This window comes from Solanum stenotomum, chromosome 1 (assembly GCF_019186545.1).
Source record: "Solanum stenotomum isolate F172 chromosome 1, ASM1918654v1, whole genome shotgun sequence".
NCBI lineage: Eukaryota > Viridiplantae > Streptophyta > Magnoliopsida > Solanales > Solanaceae > Solanum > Solanum stenotomum.
This window is the reverse complement of record NC_064282.1, coordinates 11,003,799-11,030,644: the sequence shown is the minus strand read 5'-3', so window position 1 is coordinate 11,030,644 and position 26,846 is coordinate 11,003,799. Positions and strand designations below refer to the sequence as shown.

The following is a 26,846-nucleotide window of genomic DNA, read 5'->3' as shown; positions in this document are numbered from 1 at the left end:
CCCCCCCCCCCCCCCCCCCCCCCTTTTTTTTTTTTTAAATATTTTCAGTTTTAATTCAAAAATTAATTTCTACTCTCTAGTAAAAATAAAAAATAATTTTCATTCATAAATCAAACACACAAAAATCTTTTCCGGAAAATATTTTCTACTCACCAATCAAACATGAGAAAATAAGTCCAAAGTCTACTTGTTTTCTAGGAAAACATTTTCCTTCATACCAAACACACCCTAAATCATTCAATAGCTTGGGTATTTGGCTAGGGATTGCTTCATCTTGGTGTTTGTGGTGGTCTTGCTTTATGACTTTCTTCTTAACAAATCTTAATTGCTGGTGGTGATTAGAGAAATATTGCTGTCAACAGATAAACATCTATTTTTTAGAATCTTATTCACTTGAATATTTGTTGTGCTTAATTTATGCTCCATTCATTTGCCAGTTAAGGTATTTGATATGCAAACACATACTTGGTCAAACTTGAAGACTTATGGAAAGCCGCCGGTATGTCTGTTTATGCCATGACTCTTTCCCCTTTAAGTTCTTCAAATTTCATGACATCCTTGCTTCAGACTTTGATAACTACTTCTTTTAAATGTTTCCCATCTAAAGTGCTGTTTTCTTTTACATTCAGTTCTAAGATTTGATTTCCTTCAGGATTACCATTTTTATGGTTTCTTTTGTCATTTTCGCACTTTCCTGTGTTTGGTTCTATGGCGGAGTGTAAAGGGGGGAGGGGGTTAAGGAGAGAGAACTTAACTAGTCTACGTTCCAAATGAAGTATTGATGTTTTGGTTAAAGTTGTTTGGTAGGTTGGAAGGTAAGTAAATGTGATGCACTTACTCTTGCTTTAGAAGGATGGGAAAATTGAAGACCACTCTCCAATTTTACTTCATTTTATCAAACACTAAGTTGCTTGGACTCTTCACTTTTGGTGCCGCACGAGTGCCGACATGACGTGGGGGTGGGATTCATACCGGATCTGGTCAACCAATTTTGGGACTTTGACCAAAACTGTCGGAGAAATTCTGGACAGATTTTACAAAAGCTGAAGTGAAATTGAAATTGAAGAAAATGGAATACCTTGTATATATAAATTTCTATGTAGTCCTTTTCCTTTTATCTCTGTTTGGATTCTCCTCTTGATCAACATTTTCTCCTCATAATACCTTGTAAGTTTTCCATATAATGTCTCATAATTTCCCTTTTTCACCCCAACTAACATAGCATGGGATTAACATGTAATTGGTCATCTTTGGTCTTATCTATTTTAAACTCAAGTGTAAATGAAAGAAGTACACTAATTATTTTGTACTTTTCGTTTGACTAAAAAATAAAATTCCCTGTTGCTTTTGCAGTTATCGCGTGGAGGTCATTCAGTTACCCCTACGGGAACAAGCTTAGTCATATTTGGAGGCCAAGATGCAAATCGATCTCTTTTGAACGATCTTCACATTCTAGACTTGGAAACCATGACCTGGGATGAAATGGACACATTGTAAGATGCTTTTAGGAAGTTTAAGCATCTTTGTTTTCCCTTCGTATTTTCTTGCTTGCCTGTTGAAGGACAAACAAGTTTGTCTCCATCTGTGTGTCTGTCACAAGCTTATGCTTTTCACAAGAGATAACCTTGTCAGGCTAGCTTGCTCCTAATGTTTGTGTGTGTAGGTACAATATCCCAAGGTCAAAAGTCTGGTAATTAAAAAAAAAATTAGTCTGTGTATAATATTCTCTATATCTTCTCTTAGAAAGCTTATCTCTACAAGCGCTTAGCAGCAATATACCTTTATCAACATGCAATAATCCTAGTGGTCTTACCGTTTCATATTATGTAGAATCCTTATTCATTCACCTAGCTCTTTTTTGGTAGGGGGGTGGCTCCTTCTCCAAGGTCTGATCATGCTGCCGCAGTACATGCTGAGCGATACCTTCTTATTTTTGGCGGGGGCTCTCATGCTACTTGCTTCAATGATCTGCATGTCCTTGATTTACAAACTGTGAGACAGTGCATTCAGTTTTTAGCTGTTGCAAAACTGCTCTAGTACGATTCTTTATTTATAACAGGTAATTTCTATATATTCTACTTATGTAGATGGAGTGGTCAACGCCTACTCAACAGGGTGAAATACCAAGTCCACGTGCTGGCCATGCTGGTGTGACAGTTGGAGAGAATTGGTTTATTACTGGTGGAGGCAACAATAAGAGTGGTATGCATTTGTCCTCTTAACAATTTACTCGGGATCACAACAATTCTAACTTTCAAGTTTTTATTCTTGAGAATAGTAAATGGCAAGCTGCTCTAAGTGCATGTTGTGACATTTGCATGAACAAAACCTCCTCAGTGTTGTTTATGTTAGGATCTTGTACTTTTCCCTTTTTTCCTTCAATAAGGGTTGATGATACAAGTTAGAACTTTAAATCCAGAACTGAGTTATTGTTGACATGCTTACCTTCCAGGTCTTATTTACCTTTTTTATAACTTTAGAAGTCACTGCTTAAATTCTGACATTATGCCTTGTAATGAAGAATCAAGACAGACTTGTGAACCTCTTTGTCATAACATTTGAAGGCATTAATCTTATAAGAGATGATGATATAACCAGTCTCGTTTTAATTTTTTTGTGAGGGGTGGGGGGGGCACGAATGAGTAATCATTCAATCAGATAAATTCCTTCTTTATGGGGGCTGGGTGTAGTTTCAGATCGTCCCATGAATCCCTTTTAGCAATTGTGCTATCTATACTGTTGCAATGTACTTCTGATAGTGTGAAGTGGCCTGCATTGTTGTAGAACTGCAATCAAGTGGTTCAAATCATTCCTAATTTCCATCTTAAAATATGTTTCATCTATGCTCACCTTCACATCTTTTTTCGTTGTGTGATTCTTCCATTTTAAAATTCTATCCCAGGAGAAGGTAGAAATGGTTAATTGTGCAACCCTTTTTTCGCAAAGGAAGCGAATTCTAGCTCCAAAACATATAAAATGTCTGTTGAACCTGATTTATGGTAGCATTGGGCCTTTTTAATGCTATGAAAGGTAGCAGATCCGATTCAAGTGGACTTTTTTGGTTATTCTTCTTGGTCTGTATAGGAAGTAGTTTGGTCTTTGTATGACAGGAACTTTAGTCAGTGAGGAAGTAATTTTAGTTTCTTGGTTCTGATTATTGGTGAACCTGGAGAAACTATGCTTATCCAATAGGAGGACATACTTGGTCATTACACGATGTTGGCAATTCCGTGTATCACTTTATTGTTGCTTCAAAATTGTTAATTTTTGTCAACCAGTACCAAACTTCATATATTTATGTTATTTTCCCACTCTCTTGTACTTACTACAGGGGTGTCTGAAACTGTTGTCCTCAACATGTCTACACTGGGTTGGTCCACCGTAACAACTGTTCAAGGGCGTGTTCCTCTTGCTAGTGAGGTATTTAATGTTCTGACTAGTGTTTGGGGTTTTAAATCACTAACTAGTTTATTTTTTCTAATTAAGCATTTGGTGGTTAGGTTACAAAGCCTACTTTTGTTCTATTATAGTGATGGTATACTAGAAGCTATCTTGATTGGACTATCCTAATTTGAGCTTCTTGTCTGTAATATTGATATGGTGCATGTGGCTTTTCGTCATACTTTTTTCTCTTCAATATTTGCCTTAGTTTCTGTTCTCGAGGAGTGGTCAATACTCTGATCTAATCTGCGATATGTATCAATGTGACTTGAGGTAGTGGAGTTCGACTTGCAGAAGATTATCCATCGGAATTCATGAGCAGTTGTATTGTCTGATCTCCTTCATCCCTGATATTCTGTGGGTGCTGAAGATAAGTTTGACTAAAATCCAAATTGACCATAGTATCAAGATAGCTCACTCTTAAGTGTTACGTGCTTACACCTAAACAGCTAAATGACTTGGTTGAATAGTACAGTTCTGAAACTAGATTTCATTGTTGGATGCAAAGTTAAACAATGCTGAAAATTGTTAGAGCTTAGTACTCTTGATGAACTAGAGCCAAACTTGTTTGGTGTTCTTTATTACTGTATGGACACTCATCACATGAGACTGAAATGTATACTTCAGACTTGAGATTGTATGGATTTACCATTAATAAATAACGGCATGTTAGTTTTGAGCATTTGCAGAGTTTGATAGTTTGTTTCTGTATATCTGAATGTTAAAATCTTATTAAATTGTGCATTAAAATAATTCTCGTGTCAACAGGGCTTGAGTTTGGTGTTGTGTTCATATAATGGTGAAGATATCCTAGTTTCTTTTGGAGGATACAATGGGCGGTATAGTAATGAGGTGAGGTTGCTAATAATTCTTCTTTTCTGGTACAGATGAACTTTTTTCTTTCACCTTTCCACTCTCAGATCAGACCTTATATGGCAGCTTGTGGGTTGCTTGGTTTCTTTATCCCTGTTATGACTACTTAATATCTTTGTTGTGGCTTTGCTTATTCTTTATAAGGTCAATGTATTGAAACCGAGCCACAGATCAACTTTGCAATCTATGGAGACTCCTGTACCTGATAGTGTTTCAGCAATGCAAAATGCTACTAATGCCACGAGGGATTTGGAGTCAGATGTTGCAACAGTCCAAGAAGGAAAAATCAGGGAAATCGTGGTGGACAACATTGAATCTGAACCAATGGTATTATGATATATCAAATATGTTATCTTGCATTAATTGTTAGTGATATGGATGTGAGTTTGGTTGCTTGGCTTTAGAAAAAAGAACTTCGGTTTAGTTTGGTTAACATCTTTTATACACAGCTGGTATGTTGGTCTATAAAGCTGGAGTTCGAAGTCCAGATATGATTTGTACTCTGATTAGTAAATAAATATAAATATGCATGCCTTAATCTAGTAGGTGAAAGGATGTGCTTTTCAAGCGATGAACTCCATTGAAGTGCTCAGCTCTGATTGATTGAATCCCTTCAAAGAGATATAACCCATTGCACCTACTCTTATCTAATTAGAATGCAATGACTATGAATTCATTTTGGATATGTAGCTTGGGCTTGGACAGGTACACAGACACAGTCCAAGTCTAGCAAACTGATGATTTTTATAAGTACACATGCATGTACTTAATGCTATTGATATGGGATCTTCAAAATTTCTCCCTTCTCTTACTTGTTGCAACTGACAATCCACTACATTGTCACATTCTTTTTTATACTTTCTTCAGTCACAATACTTGTTCTGTATGATCATACTCTTCTCTGCTATCATTTTGTTTGTTTTTTCCTTGTCTTTCCCTTGAGACTTGTTCCTATGTCTCATCTTGCAGGTGAACAAAGTTGAAGAAACTAGTGAACGACTTTTAGCTGCCCTCAAAGCTGAGAAGGAAGACTTAGAGTCATCTCTCAGCAAAGAGAAGTTGCAAACGCTTCAGCTGAAGCAAGACTTGACTGATGCTGAGGCTCGCAATACAGATCTTTATAAGGTAACTACTCCTTCAGTTTGATAAGTCTGCTTCTTAGAGTGTTGGCAAATACTTGGGCAGTTTTTGCTTCTTTCTAATTTGATGGAACTTGGGCTTACATTTTTCATCTTGGTTTTCTTCTTTCTACTAGTATCTTTTGCACTTTAATGATGCTTAGTGAGTTAGTAGGCAACTTGTAGTTTATGGTTCCCTTCCGCAAAAAAAGTGAATTTGTCTGGAACTCTGGAACTGTTCTTCCAAGGCACCTTTTCATATTTCATCTGTCTGTATTCCATTTTCCATTGCAGTTCCTGGTGTATCTAGATTAAAGTAATTACTAATTTTCACTGTTACCGCTGAAGAAATGATTGAGTCACTCCCCTTTTTTTTCTTTGGTTTCTTAGTCATAAACTCATAATAAAAGCAATATCAATTAATGTGCAGAACTAGTGTCAAAAAAACATTTGGTGACCGGGAAAAATATCGGCATTATGCATCCTTTTTGTGATTTGTTGTTTCAAGTGCAATTGTCTCTTTCGTCTTCCAGTAGAGGTCCTTAATTTGCTTCCCGGCAATAGGGACACCATTGGGCATGACCCAACAGTAACATTCAGTTTCAACTATGATTCTCTTAATTATGCAGGAGCTCCAATCTGTACGTGGTCAACTTGCTTCTGAACAATCCAGATGTTTCAAACTAGAGGTATGGAATAGTTAAATTAATTACAACATATTAAAGAAAACTCCTGTTTACACTTCTTCTTTTTAAAATCCTTTTCTGGTGGGTGGGTGGGGGTTTTCCTGACCCTTATATACCGGAGAATTCCAAAGCTGAGAATATTATAAGGTATTGTAACTAAATGATGAAGATTTACCATATATTCTTAGCATGTGTCTCCCACTGTACACCGACCTACTCATGATACATGCATATTGCAGATTTAGAACCTTGGAGTAAGACGATAGTTACCTAACATTGAGCTGTAGTTGCTAGAATTACTCAGGCATGTGGTTTTTCTTTCTTAATTAAGATGTGAAGTAACCAAATTTAAGCTATTTCAACAGGTTGATGTTGCGGAGCTAAGACAAAAGCTACAGACTCTGGAAAGCTTAAAGAAAGAACTTGAGCTACTCCAACGACAAAAAGCTGCATCAGAGCAAGCCTTGAATGAGAGGCGAAGGCAGAGCTCTGGTGGAGTATGGGGATGGATTGCTGGAACTCCTCCTAATCAACAAGATGATGCTTGATGCAATAAGTTTGATAATAGAAAACCAGTTTTTCATTGATCATTTTTTATTAAAAATATTTTTATTTTGTTAGTTGTTCTTTTCACAGATAGAATAAGATATGGAGTCGAGAATTCTTTAGGGTGGAGGGAAGTAATGTCTTTTGTATCAGGGCAGGCGGGACTTTTGTTGTATAATTATGAGTGGCTACTAGTGCTACTTATTTTTTTGGTCGAGTATTCACCAGAACTATTCTCAGAAAGAAAATTAATTGGTAACAAAGTATAGGACGACTTGTTATGGGGTTTTCAGGTATTTATGGATTTTTGTAATGCATTTCGTCGTACTGTATTTGTCTCCTGGAAAAGATAAGAGTTATTCATAGAATGAAGTATGAATTGTAATACTTACTTTTTAAGCCTATGGTTGCATTCAGTTACTTCTTGTTTAAACCGTCATCCTTGGAATATCGACAGAAAAGTTAATGGGTAATTTGAAGTTCATACTGTTATGAAAGAACCATTTTGGGTCTGTTTGGCTTAGTTAATAAAGTATATTACGTACTAAACACTTCAACACTTTTTTAAGTGTTGGAAACTAATCCTATAAATAACTAATTTCGTATTTAGATAAAAATGTTGAGATTGATAGTAATAAATAGTTGGCTTTTGGAGAAGGATCGGGGAGTGCAAAACATATATTTAAGATAAAACAGTACAGTACTTTGAATTTTTTTCGTCGCGTCATAAACCTTACAAAATAAAAAAAGAGGGAGAAGTTAAGAGTGATAAATTTATGATTTTTTATTAACTTAGAGAAGATTGCCTATAAGTTGATTACCTCTTTTAACTTGTTACTTTATGATATGGCACATTACTTGCTATGCCTATTTCTCACTTGGGATGCTGTATTTGGATGATGGAGAGGAGATAATTAACGTATAATGAGAAGTCATTTCTTTTTAATGTATAATGTGTTAAAAATTTTATAGAAAAAATTGATCATTTGTGATAAAAAGTAGAGTATTATTTTTTAAAAATATATTATTTTACCCACTTTAACATCCTTCGTACTTTGTTAAAAATAAAAATTAATAGTAAAAAGTGTTCAACAAAGTGAATTACAAATTCTTTTAAATTTTAGTTTCAACCATTACTATAAAGCATATTAAAATGGGGTATATCAAGTCATCAACTTCTTCAGTCAAATTCAATGGTTTTAACTTTTATCTTTATTTAATATTCGTCAACTTATTACTTAGACAATTATGTTAACAATTCATATAATAATTGCCTCACTGAAAGGATGCTTTTCAATGTTAAGTTGATAAAATCTTACCTAAAACTACTAACTGAAAAAACAATATTAAATACTAACAATTTTCATCTAAATAGTGTTAGAAAAATAAATTTTGAATAAATATGTATATAAAATTCGTTTATATTTTAGACATTGAATTAAAATTTTGCTTTACGCTCCCAATTACGTTGAGCCGGGCTAAAGGTAATCTTCGGACTAATCGTTTTTTTTTTTTCGACAGTTTAACCAAAAAAGTAATCGTTTTTTTTTTCTCGACAGTTTAACCAAAAAAGTATGCACAGTTAATAATTTGTACGTGGCGTAAAAAAAGAGCCATTATAACACGTGGTGTCTTCCATTTACTACTGCAAAATTGGGCCTTAAACAGGTTAAAGCCCATGGGCCGGAAACTAATAAGCTCCATTCTCTCTCACGCACCTACAATTCTACATTTGTCTTTCGTTTTCTCACAGGGTTTGTACCGTAATATCCAGAATTCTCACTGTATCCGTGAATTTGCTGCATTTTCCTGGAGAATTCATCGGTGTTCTTCCTCCTGAAGGTCCGTTTTGAAGTCGTATGGAAACGGAGTTTTAGCTCCAGGAGATGATTTCTGTGATGAGCAACAGATTCGAAGCAAATCGAAGTAACGATTCAGTAGAAGAGACGCAAGTTAGGGTTTCCAGTAGGACCCCCGCAGATGATTCTGAACAAGCGAGGGTTTCTATGGACGTAACGGATTCTAGGGCTTCCAATTCCCAAACAGAGGATTCTAGGGTTTTGGAATTGGAAAGTGAAGGAAACCAAATTAGGGTTAAGGAAAGAAAAGACCAAGAAGGTGGTAGTTCGGGGAAGTCCGGTCGTGTGAAGTTGGACCAGAAAGGAAAGACAGCATTGGTTTCTAGTAAAACTGATGTGAGGAAGGAAAAAATGGAGCCTTATGTTTCTGAGTACGATTTAATGCTCTCTAAGTTTGATGAGTTTGCTGGAAATGTGAAATGTTGGTCAGTTGGTTATGGGTTTGAAATGGGTGATATGGTGTGGGGAAAGGTGAAATCACACCCTTGGTGGCCAGGTCACATTTTCAGTGAAGCATTTGCTACTCCGTCTGTGCGAAGGAGTAAAAGGGAGGGTCACATTTTGGTTGCTTTTTATGGTGATAGTAGCTATGGCTGGTTTGATCCAGATGAGCTTGTACATTTTGAACCAACTTATGCGGAAAAGTCTATGCAAACTAATGTGAAGAACTTTATAAAAGCAGTGGAGGAAGGGGTCGATGAAGTGAGCCGGAGGAGTGCTTTAGGTTTGGTTTGTTATTGTAGGAAGACATACAGACTGCGTGCTGTGTCAATTAATGGGTTCTTTGCTGTAGATTTTAGTGATCTTGAGAGGAATTGTACTTACTCTGCTAGTCAGATTAAGAAGGCTAGGGAAAGCTTTAAACCCAAAGAGACTAGGGGTTATGTGAGTAAGTTGGCATTGAAGCCTAGGAGAAAAGTGCATGAGGATCTTAACCTTGTTAAGAAGAAGGCAACCGCGTTGGCTTATAGGAAGGCTGTTTTTGAGGAAGATGATCCTACCTATGCAGAAGCTTTTGGTGTTGTTCCTTCTAAACAAGCACAAGAAGTTGCTCAGCCATTTAGACAACCCTCTTCAAGAGGTACTATGTTTCCCTTCCTTTGTTTTATTCAATGCTCTCCTATCAAAACCCCGAAAAATAACCTTGCAAATCTTTTGCCTTGTTAGTGTGTACTTTATTTTGGAGTATTATGTAGCTCATTATTTGGGATGATACACCTAGAACACTAAAGCTGAAGGGATTGCAATGTTTTAACTTGTTTGTTTCAAGTTATTTGGATAGAAACTACTTTGTTGGATTGTGTAACTAGGTATTGGTATTGATGTCATGTTGCAGTGCCGCTTAAGGCCATCAACATTGGTGCATTACAATTTTGGTGAAGATTGAGTGTTAATAGGAAATTAGACGAGGGGAAGCGTAAAGACCTTTCCCCTCTTATATATCCAATCTACTCTTCTAGCCACCCCAAAATATTGTGGAATGTTTAAATAAGTTGGCCAAAGTACCAATGTCTCCCCCAAGCATGAAATTTCACTATTGGTTATGCTCAATGAGGGTGAACTAGCCTTAATCTAAAGGAATTGGAAGAAAGGGAAGAAAACACGAGATAAATTGCACATTAGTGCATACTAGTTTGTCTTATAGAAGTTTATGCGATTAAAGACATAACTGCCTTGGGACTCTTTGTCCCCACTATTAAGTGGGGAATGAAGGGTTCATCGTCAATGTTGTTAGCTCCGCTATTGTTATAGTGGGACAGGTGAACTAGAGCCTAAATGCGAATTCAACTGTTTGGATATCTTCAACCATATAAACAACTAATGGTTGTAGTACATGTTTTTACTATATGTGTAGGGGGGTTGTTTGGTAGGATGTGTTAGAAAAATAGTAGATCATTAACTTTGTGTATTATTAATACCTTATTTGGTGCATTTTTTCAACCTATGTATAACTAATGTAAGCATTAGTTAAACACTCTATATTTGGTATTATGCTATGTATAATTAATACATGACAAAACATGGTAATAGCAATGCAAGGATTTTTGATGCATGCATTAGCATGGTTAAAGACAACATTGTCCCTCAAAGAATTTTCCACATCCTTACCACTGTGTTATCCAGTGGTGGGTGTTTCTGTAAACATAACTTTTTAGAAATTATGCAATGCTTGTTATTCTTAATACACCAAACTTATAATTGCATAAGAAATAATCCCTGCATTAGTATTACTAATACACCTTATTTTAGTATTATTTTTATACACCCTGCCAAACGATCCTAAATGTATAACTCTATGCCCCAACCAATAAAAATAATAATAACAATTTTGTTTTAGCATTAATCAATAAGTGGATGGTAATTGAATCTTTTTTATAAAGGTAACATTTGCATATCAATCATCAGCTCAAAGCTGGTATCCAAAAATTTACATCATATCCTCCCTACACACTTGTGTGTCTGGCATAAACAAAAGATAAAGAAAAGAAAAGAAGATAAAAAAGAAAACTATCCCTAGATCCTCCTTCATCTTTATAAGGACCCTAGAATGTCTACAATAGCCACAAGATCATCTATATACTCTGAACTACACTAATAGCAAAAAGTGATAATGCAGTTCATTTTAATCTTGTGTAGAGGGCTGCTCTTGTTATCAAAACTCCTAGAATTCCTTTCTTTTCATATGGTCCACCAAATAACTGCGGGAACAATTTTCCATCTACTCTTGTTTGTACTACCACTGCCCTCCATATTTCAGCTTTCTAGAGCCTGTCATGTTCTTTCTGGAACAGTCCAACTTATACCTTTGAAGCTAGTAAACAAATTCCACAGCTTGCCAACCACTTTACAATGTAAGAACAAATGGTTAATTGTCTCTGCAACCTACTCACAAAAACGACAACCCCTCCTCATAAGATTCTCTTGTGTAAGTACATCCTCTTTCACTACCAACCAAGTAAAACTAACTTCCATATAAGTTTCCAAGGCATAAAGTTAACTTGCATCCCATCTGATTCATATTTCTATATGCAGAACTAACCGTGAATAATCCTTTGTTATGACATTTCCATTTAAGAGTGTCTTCTTCTTCCTTGAATCCTAAGATTGATCAAGTGTTCCATAAAATTCAGCCAATCTCTTAACTAGTACTACACACAAATCTTTTTGTTATCTCACACAAATTATAAGCTATTAGAAGGAATGTGTTGGGTCATCTTTATTGTCTAAGTTAGTGTTTTGGTTGGTAAGGTGACGAGGACCTGCCTCGTTGAGGGGAAGCGCTTGCCTTTTTTGAATTGATGCGCCAATAAATCCAAAAAATTAAATATCTAATTGACTATATAAATAATCAAAATCTCAATAGCAATAATATATTGGCAAATATTTTGATTTAAAGAACTTGAAGGACTCAAAAATTCATTAGACAAGCTATACTAAATGACTTAAAAAGTAAAAAGAAAGAAAAAAGAAGCTAGAAAAAGAATTTACCTGTGCCCAATTACCAAAAACAAACTTGCTTCTTGCAATCGAAGTCTAAAGATAGATGGAGAACCAAGTCGCATAGTCGATTGAAAAAAGGTAAGTGTATAATAAAACTCTAAAATCACACGCATCGTCTTTTTCTTTCTTTCTTTTTAAAGAAGTTGTGATTTTTTTTGAAAAAAGGACAATGCCTTTTTGCTAGTCTTTTTCACAACTCTTGCCTTGTAGAATGATGACCTAGTGACGCCTCGTCTCTCGCTTAAAATGCTAAGGTGAGAGCCTTTGATAATGCTAGTCTAAGTTGCGCTAACTCTTCACTTTTGATGTCGCACCTCTGTCAAAATCTGTATCGAATATGGTCAACCCGTTTTGCATACTTTGACCAAACTCAATAGAGAAATCGGGACAAAAATAGTGATTTTTTAAATCAAATCTAAAGCTAGGGTGATTTAGGCATATGCTTTTTATCATTAAAAGATATTGTATTAAAAAGTTAGTTGTCAAAAGGTGCTTTAAGGATATTTACGAGCTAAAACTTAACATCACTATTGAATGTGTGGTGAACTAAATAAGTCTATCATGTCCTCTTATATCATATGCAATAGCCATGTTACTCGCACAAACCAAAAAAATACAATAAAGAGATGCATTTGTAGATTATAACTAAATAGATCAAGCTCATTAATAAAAATTCATACATTTATTTTCTTCCAAATAGTCCATCATAATTTAGGCATATTTTTGTAACTCTATAATTTAGATATTTGATTTATTTTTAGACGTATTCCCACACTCACATTCGTACCTCGATCTCTAACCTTGAATCTTTAAATATAGATTACGGAGGATCAGATTTCTAGATCCACATATGTATTAGACATACACACTCGAGTTCAAGCAACTTAGATTATCGCCTTGGAGTGCTCAAATCAAACTAACTTTAATTAACATTCGGTACAGGCACATGCAACCCACACAGTGCATTAAAAGAGATGTCTTTTGAGATGGTTTTGTCATGTATGTACAAAAATTGTGTCAAGTGAAGTGTTAATAATGGATGAGTTAGGCTATATCTTTGCAAATTGAGCCCAAAAAAGGCTACAATGGTAAATAATATGTATTAAATGAGATTAAGTCAAAAAAGTGTGATGGAAAAGAATGAGGTGGCTGCACTATTTTTTATTTTGATGATTGTGATATTTGGACCAATTTTCATGCACCTTGATTTATTCCACGGTATAATTGTTACCTCCCACCGATAATAGGTACTAGGTAATTATTTCTACCAAGGCTAGAACAAATGGGAAGAATCACCTAGTATTTCTTGTCTCCGTTGGAAATTGAACTGATACCTCATGGTTCTCAACCATTTCATTGATTGTTAGGCCACACCCATGGGTGCAGTTGCACTATTCTGATGATGTTATTGTTCCTTCCCTTAATGTTCTGCACTTCCCTTCATTGTAGTTTTTTTGTTTTCATTACTATTTAGATTTGCTATATATTAGTCAAGGGTCCTTTGGAAACAATCTCTCTCTAATTCCATAAGGTAGGGGTAAGGTCTATTTTTAAATTTGGACATGTGTTTGCAGGGATAAAACTGAAATACAGAAACAATCTCGTATCTGCAACAAGTGCAATTAGATACAATAACCAGAAAATAGACCTATTTAATCATTAAATCCTTTTTCAGATATCCAATTAGAAAACTTGTAATTTCAGTTGGCTTTTGTCATCTTCCTCTATTTTGTTCCTTTTTTTTATTGTTTCTTATTTAGCAATTCAATAATCTAACTGTATGGTCTCATCGAAAGTTTACCCTTGTTATTTGAATATCACAACCTTGATGAACTATATTCAGGACTGGACTTAGTGATTCAATTAATTGAACATCATTGTTAGTATTTTTGGTAGAATTTTCATTCTTTGTATCATAAGCTACTAGTCTAGAAATTCTTTCAAGAATAGAGGGAAGTCAAAATAAAAAGAAGGGGAAGATGTAGGCTAATGAGAACTTCAAATAGGACGTAACCACTCATTTCTCTCGCTGCACATAAAAATGTAGCATTATCATTTTATGAGCCATAACAATCATTATACTAGATTATCAAAGAAGGAAATGATTTTTGGGTTTTGCTGGGGAGGGGATGAATAGAGATGTGCAAGCGGAAGGAGGAAAAAACAAACACGTACTAAAATACAAAATACTAGTAGATAAACCTTCGCAACTATAAATGTTTAGAAATGACACCAAAACTTCTTGTGGATTCCTATCAGCAAGCAACTTTTGCTACGCTTCAACCCCAAAAGGTAGGGATTGGTTATATCAATTGCCCCTTATTCATTTCATCATCATACATAATAAAATAAAGTGGAAACTAAGTCATCTCTAATATGGAGCTGGATTTACCGAAGGGATCCCTAATATGACTATCACAATATATGCGCAACTTTATTGCAGGGACTTCAAATTGTTGTCCACATGGGTTAACTCTTTTGGAAGTTGATTGTGATTCAACAGAGGTACTCCATATGGTTCAATAAGCCTATGAAATTTATAATGCCCTGATATATGAATGTGGGTACTTGATGACAACCCAAGGGATCCTCAAGTAAAACATATGTATTAGGATCATAACCAAGCAATTGATGCATTGGCCTAGGATGGAAAAAAGAAGAAGTTTTTTGTTGGACCTGTTTTGCTAGTTCCTCCCTTCTATGCCAACTCTATTTTTTGGACCAAAATTGGAAAAACTAGTTACATTTGAACAATTTCAATCTGTAATATTAACTGGAAGGTTGACAACCATGAATTAATTTGGAACACTACTACAAATATTCTGTAAATCCATTTAGTTAATCCATATTTCTTAGCTAGCCATAATAATAATGATAATAATAATAATAAAATATTAGATTCATGTTGATAAAATATGGTGTGTGATATATTTTTATAAAAATACTATACTTACCTTTAAGTTTTGGTGGTACCTTTTATTATAATAATACAATATTAGGTTTATGTCGCATGCTAGGGGAGGTGTTTGAGGTTGGATATAGTAGGCATGATGAGAGGTTGAGACAAGTTGAAAAGGAATTAGGGAGAGGTGATTAGATAGGACATGACATAAATTTAGATTATTGAAGACATGACCTTAGATAGGAGGGTTTGTTTTTTGAGTGTCCAGGCTTGTTGTTTGTCGTTCTACTAGTTGTATTCTTGTACTTCTTGCTATTGATATATATCATTTGTTTATTGGGTTTCAGTCATTGCACCATTTTGTTGTTCTTATTCTTTTCTTGTAGGCTTTGAATTGGTTCTCTTATTAGTGTTATGTTTTCTTTATTGTTCTCTTTTTTTTTATACTTGAATTTGTTGTATTGAGTCGATAGTCTCTCGAAAACAGTCTCTCTACCTCTGCGAGGTAGTGGTAAGACTTGTGTATACTTTGTTCTCCCCATACTCAACTTATTGGATTTACTGGATATGTTGTTGGATGAAATCAATTATTATTTTCTTAATACTGCAGTTAGAGGGGGACTTAAATGGAGCGACATGGACTATGGAGATTCATATAGTAGATCCCAACTTGGTTGGGTGGATGCATTGATCTTTTTTATTCTTGTAATCAAAACTGATTTTGAATTTTGTTTTAACTTTTCTCTAATTGTTGTTCAAGTAAAACTGAAAATATGCATATGCAACCCATAATTTTGAAGTGATTTTTTTGACATGAATCTAGTATTTTTATTTTATTATTAGGGAAAGGTTCAAAATGCCCTTAACATATCATAAATGATTTAATAATATCCTCCTTCCATCTATTAGATAAAATATGCCCTCAACATTTTCTTTAGGTATAAAAATGCCCTTTCTAACTGTACAATGGCATGACAATGATGAGTCATTTAATGAAGCAAATGGCTTCATCTTATTGGTCCACATAAAATTTGAAATTCAATCTAATTATCCGAGATAAAAGACCCAAATGCACCCATTCACCCAGTCACCCATTTTTAAAATAAACCTATTTTATTTTCACCCCAAGTTCCCTTAATTGATTCACTAAATCATAAGGAAATTCAATGGTGAGTTTGTATTGTTTGTTAGAATCTTCTCACACTTGGCAGGATCCTAAACCACTCTCCCAACAACTTATGCTACGGGAACAATGATTCTCCAAAGCACGGGATTCCTCACTCTAATATAACCTCATACACCATTGAACTCATGGCATCCCCCTTTGATGCAATTCTTGCCAAAAAATAATTAAAATTTGCAGTTTTAAACTTCTAAAATTTATGAGAATATTCTAAATGGTAAAAATGATTTACTTTCAACTAAAGATCAATTTATTTTCACTCTAGATAGGTTAGGTTAATTTTTAAAACGGGTTACTTGGTGGGTTTAGGGTTTTTACCTTGGATAGTTTGATTGGGTTTAAAAATTTATGTGGACCAATAAGATGAAGTTTCATTAAGTGACTCATCATTCTCGTGTCATTGTGCTATTAGAAAAGGGCATTTTTAGACTGAAAGGAAACGTTGAGGACATTTTTTATCTAATCGATGAAAGGAGGGCATTTTAAAACCATTTATGATTATGATACGTTAAGGGCTTTTTTGAACCTTTTTCCTTATTATTATTATTATGGGTAGTTAGGAAATATGCATTAAACTAAATCAATTTACAAAACATTTGGAGTTTGGCTCCAAATTAGTTCATGGTTGTCAACCGTCGTGTTAATATTACAGACCATAATTGTTCTATCTTAAGAAGTTCTTAAGATGCTTGTCCAAAAAATAGAGTTAACATACACGGGAGGAACTGGCAAAACTCCGGGCTTGGAGGTCGCGAGCTATAAGCTTGAAGGGTTGGAGGGAGTATCACTAACAAACTATAGCACAACCTAAATCCAGTTGGGGAAAATCATTGCCCTGAAACACTAGCCAAGCTTTTTCTTTTATTTCTTCAGGGGTTAGGTGTATAGAGTAGGTGGTCCATCAAAAAATTTCTTCCTTGGCCAAGGCATGAGTTGATAGGTTATGCTCTTGTAAACATGTTTTACTTGAGGATCCCCTGGGCTTATCATCAAGGACCCACATTCATGTATCAGGGCATTCTGAATTTCATGGCCATGTTGAAGCATATGGAGTACTTCTATTGAATTACATTCAAATTTCCATAGGAGTTGACCTTTGTTAACAACAATTTGAAGTCCCTCGAATAAAGTTGCTCATATACCGTGTTAGTTGTATTAAGGGTTCCTTTAGTAAATCTAATTACCCATTCACCATTAGAGATCACTTATTTTTTACTTTATTTTATTATGTATGATGTTGAAATGAATAAGTGAGAATTGATATAGTCGATCCCAACCTTTTGGGATTGAGGCATAGTAGCAGTAGTTTGTTGATATGAATCTACTAGAAGTTTTGGTGTCACGTCTAGATAGTTAATAGTTATGAGGGTTTATATGTTTTATTTTAGTATGCACTTGTTTCTTTCCGCTTGTCCATCTTTATTACCCCCCTCCCACCCACACACAAAGAAAGAAAAAAAAAAGCCTCTTTGATAATCTGGTATTATGACTCATAAATAGATAATGCTATATTTTTATGTGTAAAGTAGTGATGGAAAAAACACGAGTAGAAAGCAACTAAAACCAAACCGACGATATGAAGTCGTATCCCCAATAGGAGTCTTCCATTCTTAGGAAACAATTGTGGTACTAAAGTGTTGAAATAAATTGCGAAGTAGTAATATGGGATGAGATTATTTGACAATGGTAGTATTGTGTGTACATCGTATAAAGGGTTCACTATCTTCATATCATTGTGAAGGGGTTGCTATCTTCATTTGTTGGAACTTGCAAGTAAAGCTGAATCTATCTTAAAGCTCCTAGATTCGCTATAGATTTAGATAGGGCTGTTTTGCCTTCCACACTTTCGGCGCAATGCCCATAATTCCAGCATATTTGTTGTGTTGTTTATGAATAAACACTTTACCAATTACCATTTTAAAAATAGAAGAAGGGTGTCAAGTTGTAAATATTGTATTTGCTGATGAATAATTGAATTTGGTTAGGAGCTTTTTAGTTGTATTATTATACGCACAAAAAATGTCCTCATTAAAAAAAAGCAGTAAAGAAATGTGGCATAAGAGTGAGAACATAGCGTTTTGGGATAACTGTAATTAACAAGTGGCCAAATAAAAATTGTTACTCCTGCCTTACCTGTGTTGAGTTGGCCATATAAAATATAATGGTTTATGTGCAAACCCCGCTTACTTGAGTTTTCAACCTTCTTTTTATGTGGTGAAATCCCAGATGATAAAAGTAGATTTTTGTCTTTTTTGGCTGTATAAGTTATCCACATCGCCTTTACTCTTCTTTGCACATTTGGACAGAAGTGTTTTTTTATTTGCTGGCTTCCATCTTCTATTGGTCATGTTATTTGAGTCTCAAGTCTTTAACGTGTCTGAAATTTTATTTTTCTAATATTAGTTTGAAGTCTTGTTTTTCTTTTCCTTCTAATTCTCTCTTGAAACGTTTTGTATCATTATCTTTTGGAAAATAAGTGTGTATACATTTTTAGTAGAAACAAAGTCCTCAACTAGTGATCTGATTTGCTGACATGTGTCTTCTGTGCTTTTGCAATTTTACAGCTCCTTTGAGTGGCAGATTGGTGCATGCAGAAACTCTGGGTAAGGGAAAGGGTTCTGCAAAATCTAATAAAATGAAGGACCAAGTTGAGAAAGACAGATATCTGTTTAAACGCAGAGATGAGCCTGTTAACCTGAAAGTCCACCAAGTTGGTCCAGCACAAGCAGGTTCTTCTGACCAGCCTGCTCACCTAGACGGCTCCTCCTTAGAAGGAAAAGATGTATCTCCTAGTGCTGCTGATGCATCTGGCTCCACCTTGATTGAGAGCTTTAAGCAGCCCTCAAGTCAGGTAGCTAATGTGGAAGAACTTCATGGAGAGAGACAAGCTGAAGATGGTGGTACTGATGTTGTGCAGCCTTCAGATAAGGTCAAGGTTCGTAAACGTTCTGGTGGAGAAGTGAGTGGTGGAAGTAGTCCGTCAACTGAGAGGAAGAAAAAGAAGAAGAAGGTGCTGTTGGGCTTGAAAACTGACTCTAATCATGTTGATGCACCAGCAGCAGCTGTTTCGTCAGATAATCCGGTAATGGAAAAAGTTGCAAGAGAGTCTGTCCAAGTTCCTCCAGTTTCCACGGAAGAACTTCAAATGGATATTCAGCAAAAAGATGATCCTGCAGACTGCTCTGTGCCTGACCGTGTGGTAACAGAAGATAAAGTTGGGATTAGAAGCGACAATATTGATCTTCGTCAATTACTAAGTGATCTCCATGCGATTGCTCTTGATCCCTTCTATGGTGCCCAGAGCAGAAATATAAATACTATACGAGAAGTGTTTCTGAAATTCCGTTCGCTTGTGTATCAAAAAAGCTTGGCTTTGTCTGCCACCGTTGAGAGTGAGTCAAGTACCCCCATCAGCAAGTTACCTGTTGCAGTCCCTATGTCAGACACTGGCCCCAGCAATAATGTGAAACAAACATCAAATCTGAAGCCACAGAAGAATCCTGCCAGGCCTGATGATCCTTCTACCAAAGGAGGGCGAAAGCGGGGTACTTCAGATAGGCAAGAGGAACTGGCTGCCAAGAAAAAGAAGAAGATCAATGATTTGAGAACATTGGCAGCACAGAAGAAGGCTTCCGGTAAGACTTCAGAAGTTAAACCAGGTGAAAGCAAGGAAATACCTGCAAAGAAGCTGGTTTCAACACCTGTGAAATCATCTAAGCCAGCTAGTGTCAAGAAGAATGACCCGGCAGAAAAGGTACCTGATCCTACCATGCTTATTATGAAGTTTCCATCTAATGGAGCTCTTCCCTCCATTTCTGAGCTGAAGGCGAGGTTTGCCCGTTTTGGGGCTCTGGATCATTCAGCTACTCGGGTCTTCTGGAAGTCATCCACCTGCCGTTTGGTCTACCAATACAGGGATCATGCAGTGCAGGCCTTTAGATTTGCAAGTGCTAGCACGAATTTGTTTGGGAACACCAACGTGAGATGCTCTATTCGAGAAGTGGCTGCTGAAGCACAAGACACCGAAACTACGAAGAATGATAGTGGCGGGACTTCTGCACCAAAAGATAGGGCAGCTGATTCGAGGTCTTCGGGAAAGCCTGGGCAGCTGAAATCATGTCTAAAGAAACCCCCAGGTGAGGAAGGGCCGACGACAGATGGTGGTAATGGTAGTAATAGGGGAACCCCACGTGTAAAATTTATGTTGGGTGCAGAAGATAATATTAATAGGGATAGAGGTGAGCAGATGAATGATATTAAGAACGTCAACAACACTAGTAGTATTGCTGATGGAAGTGCGTCTTCTAGTTCTAATATCAACAATTATACAAGTCAGTCGTCCATGCTCCCTCTTCCTACTACTGCTCATTATGCCAATGCACCAAATGATATTCACTTTGCTCTTCAAGCTCCCCATAGAAATTATAACAATCAAGTGTCTGCTCCTGAAGCCAACTTTTCACAACAAATGCTATCCCTTCTCAGCAAGTGCAGTGACATTGTGACTGATCTGACGAATTTATTGGGCTATTTTCCTTATAATGGCCTTCAATAAAATTGGTTCTTCATTTTTGGAAGGCTTTTGGGCTTAGCCACCAACTCATCGACACAATGCATAGCATTTAATGTCTGAAGAGCAAAAGGATGCAGAACAAAATCTGCATATGCTAAAGGTGCTGTAACCTGCTGGAAACTGGAATTGCTTAAAAATCTCTCTTATTGTATACTTTCAGATGACCTGTATCAGAAGAAGAATGATAGTGATTTTGCCATCTTGTTTTTTTTTTTTTGCTCTTCTACCGTGCCCCCATCAAAGAAAATCTCGCCGCTTGAGATTCTCTGTATTGACATGTTATAATTTTAAAAACTGGAATTATGTAAAACTGCTTAGAAGTTGTTGGCATGCAGGTTCGGAATCTAAACGTAATCTTAAGAACCAAGTTAGAATTCACATTAACGGTACAAAAAAAAAAGAATTTATCTCCATTGGCGTTTACACCGACGCAACGATTTTATGACATTTTTTCAAATAATATACTGTTACCACATAATTATAATTAATTAATATAATGTATATCATTAAATCACTTAACTACAGTAAGTATCTGTTTGTTTTTTATTTGCTCATATTGGACTTTGTGCACTCATTAAAAAAATATGAGTAAGTTGGTGTATAGTTGTGGATGAATTTGAGAAATGATTTGAAATGGTAGTTATAGTAAGGGTAAAACATGAAGATTTTTTTTTGTTTTGATATATTAAAGTAAACAATTAAAAGTGAAAACATATTTTTAGTATAGTGAATAAATAAAAGGAAAAATATATTTTTAGTATAGTCAATTAAGGCGTTTCGTTGTGTCATTTTGGCTGGACGTGACTAGTAAATTAGCAGTTAGAAAGTGTACTTTTTTCAACTAGAAAAGAGCTAACAAGTGTTGAAAAAAGAAAAATGCTAATCTTTCTTCTGGTGTAGTACTCCCTCTTCCTCCGCTCTGTCCAATAATATTTGTCTACTATTGATTTTATATATTTTTTAAGGAACTATAAATAGAAGGGTAATTTCTTTTTATCACCTTTTAAATATACTCTCTCTGTCCCTAATTACTTATCCACTTTCCTTTTTTTAGTTGTCCTAATTATTGTCCATTTTGACAAATCAAGAAAGAACAACTTTTTTCTACCTGTTATACCCTCAATTAATTACTTTGAAAAAGGTAGAAGTTCTTGAAAATATTAAGTTTTTAATGCATCTACTTCATAATTAATAGGGATAAAATGATAAACTCACTATGAAAATAATTGTTTTCTTAATAGGTGTGTCAATTCAAAAGTGGACAAGTAATTAGGGATAGAGGGAATAATAAATACTATATCTTGAGTATTATAATTGGGAAATAACTATAATTAATAATAAGGATAGATTAGAATTTAAGTGTAAAATTATCCATTCATTTTATAAAGTAGACAAATATTGTTGGACATCTCAAAATAGTATAGTAAACAATTATTGTTAGACAAATGGACTATTAATATTCCCTCTTATCACAATAGATCACTGAAAATGATGTATAGAATTGTAGATGAATTCACATTTCCTTTTACTCGAAAGATGTGATGAAGAATTCTGTAATGTTTTTAAGATTCTCAAAAGAGCTCTTATGTTAAATTGTGGATGGCAAATGGGCATATTGAGAGCCCGTTTAGATTTGACTTAAAGAAAAGTAGCTTTTAAGTCAAAAATAAAAAAATCAAATTGAAATGACTTTCAAGTCAAAAAATAAAAAGTAGGGGAGATCTACTTTTTATTTTTGACTTATTTTAAGTCATTTTTTACCTTGTTAAACACTTTGTAATTTATTTTAAGTTATTTTTGACTTATTTAAAGTTATTTTTTATACTTGTCAAACACTTTCAGAAGTCAAAAACTGACGTAAAAATAGGTTTGACCAATTTTTAAGTCAATCCAAACGGGCTCTGAGTTAAATTTGTGTGAGCTGAAATGAGTCACTTTAATTATTGGATCAAGATGCAACCTGCCCAAAGTTTGCTTGGGTTAAGATGGGGGTCAAACAACAAATCATAACCCAATTCACTCAAAATAACCCAACCTTAACTTCCAAGAACAACTGTAATTAAGAAGGTAAATCAACACATAATTAAGATTAGCTTTTGATGTAAGCTAATCTTCCAGTTTGCTTTGAGATCCAATTCCATTAGATAGACCACAAAATAAGGGTGTAAATTGATCTTTAGTGCAAGTGAAAGAATCCAATTCCACCATATTATTTATGTATGGTGTAAATTAATAATTGAAGAGTTCTATAATTTGACCAGACATATAAATCTCCCAACAATATCATCATACTTTAAATACTAAAATAGATCTAATATAAGATCATATTTTAAAACAAAGCGTTTGAAACTATTATTTTAATAAAGTAATGTGCGGTTTTAGCCAAGGGCAGAAAAGAGAAAACTAGAAAGGCAAGAAATATTAGAAAAAAAGACATTTTTATGTATAGTTCTAAACTTCCATAGAGGAGCAGAAGTTATGGGTACTAGTAATTTTGATTCAAATTATTATAAGAATTAAAAACTTAAATATATAAAATATAAAATTTTAAATCCACTAAATTTTGGTGCTAAATTGTTTGTTAAATGAGTACAAAATAATGAATGAAAGCAACGATCAATGGAATAATGAGTAGATCACTATGAAGATCTATTTCTGCATATTATTTCTGCTATGTGTGGGGATATGTAACTGTTATAATGGATCCCATATGTAACTGTCAAATTCAAATTTTGAACCCATACAATTTTAGGATTTTTATTTTTATTTTGGTTTATCAGTGTTCTGTATTTACATTGTAGTCCGATTAAATTTGGATTCACATCGGAAAGTCACTCATACATTTTAAGAATTTTTTCCTTTTTGGTTTCCTACCTGATTTTGGGTACCCCATTGGAATTTGACTAAATCAAGATTCAACTCGAAAAATTCACATTGGGGGTGCGATTCTACATCTAGGAAACTCGAATCCAAAACCCACATTGGGGGTAAAACACGTCCTACAAAGGCGATTTTATATCTAAAAAACTCGAATCTAAAACCTTTGATTAAAATGGAGTATTTATTACTCCACCAATAGTATCTTTATGTTTTCTTTTAGTTGTAGAACTAATTTTATGAGAAAAAAAAACCTTTATTATTGGAGTAGTTATTTCTATTATAAAAACTGATATAATTTCTTGGAAATTTCGTCACAAATGCGTAGATTATTCCGTAAGGTCCGTTTGAAAGTATATTCTAAAAATCTGCTTACACACGCAGTTGACACGACGTTGTTCGGAAATTGGGCGCCTATATTATATTCTATTATTTCATGTCCCTAATTATTTGTTCACTTTTGAATTGACACATTTGTTAAGAAAATAATAATTGATATAGTAAATTTACTATTTTACTCATATTAATTATGAAGTGGATAAATTTAAAATTTAATACTTTTAAAAAGTTTTATATTTTTCAAAATAATTAATTGAAAATATAAAAAGTAAAAAAAAAATTGTCTGGACAAATAATTAGAAACAGAAAGATATATGGTATGAAAGAGGGATAAATTCTATTCCGTTGGGATAACGCGTCTACTATTTTTATTGCTACTAAATACTAGAGCGCTCTCGCTTTTTCTGGAAAATTAAATCACATCAACAAAAAGTTTAATTTCCACCAAATATTTGTACCTATCCAAAGGAACGGTCATAAAGAAGAGCATATTTATCTTCTTTTTATTTCAATTTATATGATCAATGAAAGATGAAGTTAAGAAATATATATATATATATATATATGGAATAAGGGTCTGAAAAATATTCTAACTTTGGTCGGATTTGCTATTGCGATACTAAACTTTCATAAGGATCTATTACCTCCCTAGACTATTTAATTCCGTATTTTTTATCCCCTGAACTATTTAATAGTGTATTTTAAAGGTATACATGTGCCCACGTGGACACATTACAATTTATAATTTTGCATTATTTTTTATGTCCACATGGGCAAATATATATATTTAAAATACGGTATTAAATAGTCTAGGAAGGTAATAGGTCTTCATGAAAATTTAATATCGCAACAGCAAATCCGACCAAAGTTGAGATATTTTTCATACTCTTACCCCTTTATTTGTAATATTTTAAAAGTATTAATAATATCATTAAATATATATCAACTAAGAAAATAATTAATTCTTTTTAATATTAGCTTTAATTTGTAAAAATATTTATTTAAACTATTTTTATATGTTTATTAAATGTTACACGCATCAAATCCTTTTAATGCTTATAAAAACGTCGATGAAGCCTTGTCTTTCCATTGAGCCTCAAAGACAATTGAAATCATAGTCAATGGCTATTACTCCTATTTGATTGAGCTAAGAGACAAAATGAAAAGAGTAGTAACATTTTAAATTTTTGGCACTCTTTTTAATTGAAATGATTTAACAAATACATCTGGCCAAAAAAAAATATTTTAACAATTAAACTGTACGTTCATTTTTACTTGTTCATTATTTTTAATTTTATTTATCATATTAAAATAGATAATTTATTTTTTCCAAGTTTTATTCTTAGTATACTTTATGATATTAAATATCAAGAGTAGTGTGAAAAAAATAATATTATATAGTCATTGCTTACTTAGGAATTAATTACGTAATTTATTAATTAGGGGTAAGGAATCCTTATCGTTGCTGAAGTCGGTTTATTCGAACCTTCCTCTTTATTTCCTTTTTCTCTTTATACTTCACCTATAAATTCGTTCCCCCATAAACAGAACCCAACAAATAATCGGAGTTAGTTTCAAACAAACTATTTTTCATTCTCCAAATTTTTTTCTGAATCTGTTAGCTACCTGTTTCTTCAACAATCCAATATCAACAATGGAGTTACGTCCTTTAGACATCAAAGTGATCTCTGCAGACGGCATAAAAAATGTCAATACTTTCTCTAAGATGGATGTTTATACAGAAGTCCACATTTCCAGTTACGCCAGCAAGGCTTCTAAGCAGAAAACTTTTGTTGATAAGAATAGCGGCACGAATCCTAAGTGGAATCACTCCATGAGATTCACTCTCGATGAATCGTCTCTCACGAAATCAGGGATTTACCTCGTCTTTCGTCTCAAATCTGATCGCACTTTGGGTGACAAAGATATTGGTGAGGTATCTGTTCCTATTCATGATTTGTTCAATTCTAATGGCACAATGGAGAGGTTCGTTGAGTATCCAGTGATTACAGAGAGCGGAAAACCTAAAGGTACTCTGAAATTTTCCTATAAATTTGGGGAAAAATTTACAGCGCCTGAGCCGAAGAGAGATGTAAATCATGAACCTGTAACCGCTTATCCTGCTCAAATGCATCCTGGTATGGGTTATAATCAGCAAAATTCGGGATACGGATATCCACCTCCGGCTCATCAAGGTGGGTACGCATACCCATCCCAAGCTGGTGCACCGGGTTATGGATATCCACCACCACAACCTGGGTACGGGTATCCGCCACCACAACCTGGGTACGGGTATCCACCGGTGCAACCGCCACCGCCAAAGAGGAAGAACAAGATGGGAGGTGGATTAGGGTTAGGGTTGGGTGCAGGATTGCTTGGTGGTTTGTTGGTGGGAGATATGATTTCTGACGTCGGAGAGATGTCTGCTTATGGTGATGGGTATGGAGATGCTATGGATGATATGGGTGGTGGCTTTGATTTTTAGTTTAATTTTCCAAATTTGTAAATTTTATTTGTTTTTTTTTTTTTAAATCTTTTGAGATGTAATAAACTTTGGTACTAAGGTAGATTTTGAAGGATGTTTATTTTTTATTTAGTTATTCAGATCAACCTTACACTACTACTTCCTTTTTTCTTTAAAATAGTTTGTAATACTTTTTGAGGGCTCGTTTGGTACTAGTAATAATAAAGAATAATTACAAGATTTTTATTTTTATGCTTTAGTTAAAGGTGTTCATTAATTTTACAATCATTCCATCATGTCTTATAATAATGGTATTGTGGAATGTCTTAAATCATGGAATAACTTTTGATATGGAAACAAATTTCTTGGGAGATCTGTTTTCTCTTTAGTAGAGAATTTATTGAAAATAGTCTTTTATCTCCCGGGTAGGGATAAGTCCTCCGCTGAGGAGTTAATCATTGGTGCAGATGTCGTCATTTATTGA

The 26,846-nt window shown here is 34.5% G+C and overlaps 3 protein-coding genes across 3 annotated transcripts in view; all 3 read left to right on the top strand.

Annotated features, from left to right (window-relative positions):
• Window positions 1-7,055, top strand: part of LOC125868458 (acyl-CoA-binding domain-containing protein 4) — a 13,661-nt gene extending 6,606 nt beyond the window's left edge. The window contains exons 9-18 of the mRNA XM_049549102.1: window positions 438-499; window positions 1,354-1,493; window positions 1,866-1,992; window positions 2,088-2,202; window positions 3,332-3,420; window positions 4,210-4,293; window positions 4,459-4,641; window positions 5,284-5,439; window positions 6,062-6,121; window positions 6,484-7,055. Coding sequence (XP_049405059.1) covers window positions 438-499; window positions 1,354-1,493; window positions 1,866-1,992; window positions 2,088-2,202; window positions 3,332-3,420; window positions 4,210-4,293; window positions 4,459-4,641; window positions 5,284-5,439; window positions 6,062-6,121; window positions 6,484-6,666 — 1,199 coding nt within the window. The 3' untranslated portion in view covers window positions 6,667-7,055. The remainder of the gene's footprint in view (window positions 1-437; window positions 500-1,353; window positions 1,494-1,865; window positions 1,993-2,087; window positions 2,203-3,331; window positions 3,421-4,209; window positions 4,294-4,458; window positions 4,642-5,283; window positions 5,440-6,061; window positions 6,122-6,483) is intronic.
• A 1,318-nt stretch (window positions 7,056-8,373) lies between these two features.
• LOC125868385 (PWWP domain-containing protein 1-like) lies at window positions 8,374-20,894 on the top strand. The gene is made up of 2 exons (XM_049549051.1): window positions 8,374-9,604; window positions 18,674-20,894. The coding sequence occupies exons 1-2, from the start codon at window positions 8,551-8,553 to the stop codon at window positions 20,662-20,664; spliced, it is 3,045 nt and encodes a 1,014-aa protein (XP_049405008.1). The 5' UTR covers window positions 8,374-8,550; the 3' UTR covers window positions 20,665-20,894.
• Window positions 20,895-25,377: 4,483 nt separating this feature from the next.
• Window positions 25,378-26,421, top strand: LOC125849831 (protein SRC2 homolog). The gene has a single exon (XM_049529802.1). The coding sequence runs from the start codon at window positions 25,553-25,555 to the stop codon at window positions 26,381-26,383; it is 831 nt and encodes a 276-aa protein (XP_049385759.1). The 5' UTR covers window positions 25,378-25,552; the 3' UTR covers window positions 26,384-26,421.
• Window positions 26,422-26,846: the final 425 nt, after the last annotated feature.

Coding starts and splice junctions, on each gene's coding strand:
- LOC125868385 (XM_049549051.1), top strand. CDS start 8,551: ATGATTTCTGTGATGAGCAACAGATTCGAAGCAAATCGAAGTAACGAT. Junction 9,605..18,673: donor TAGACAACCCTCTTCAAGAG/GTACTATGTTTC, acceptor GCAATTTTACAG/CTCCTTTGAGTGGCAGATTG.
- LOC125849831 (XM_049529802.1), top strand. CDS start 25,553: ATGGAGTTACGTCCTTTAGACATCAAAGTGATCTCTGCAGACGGCATA.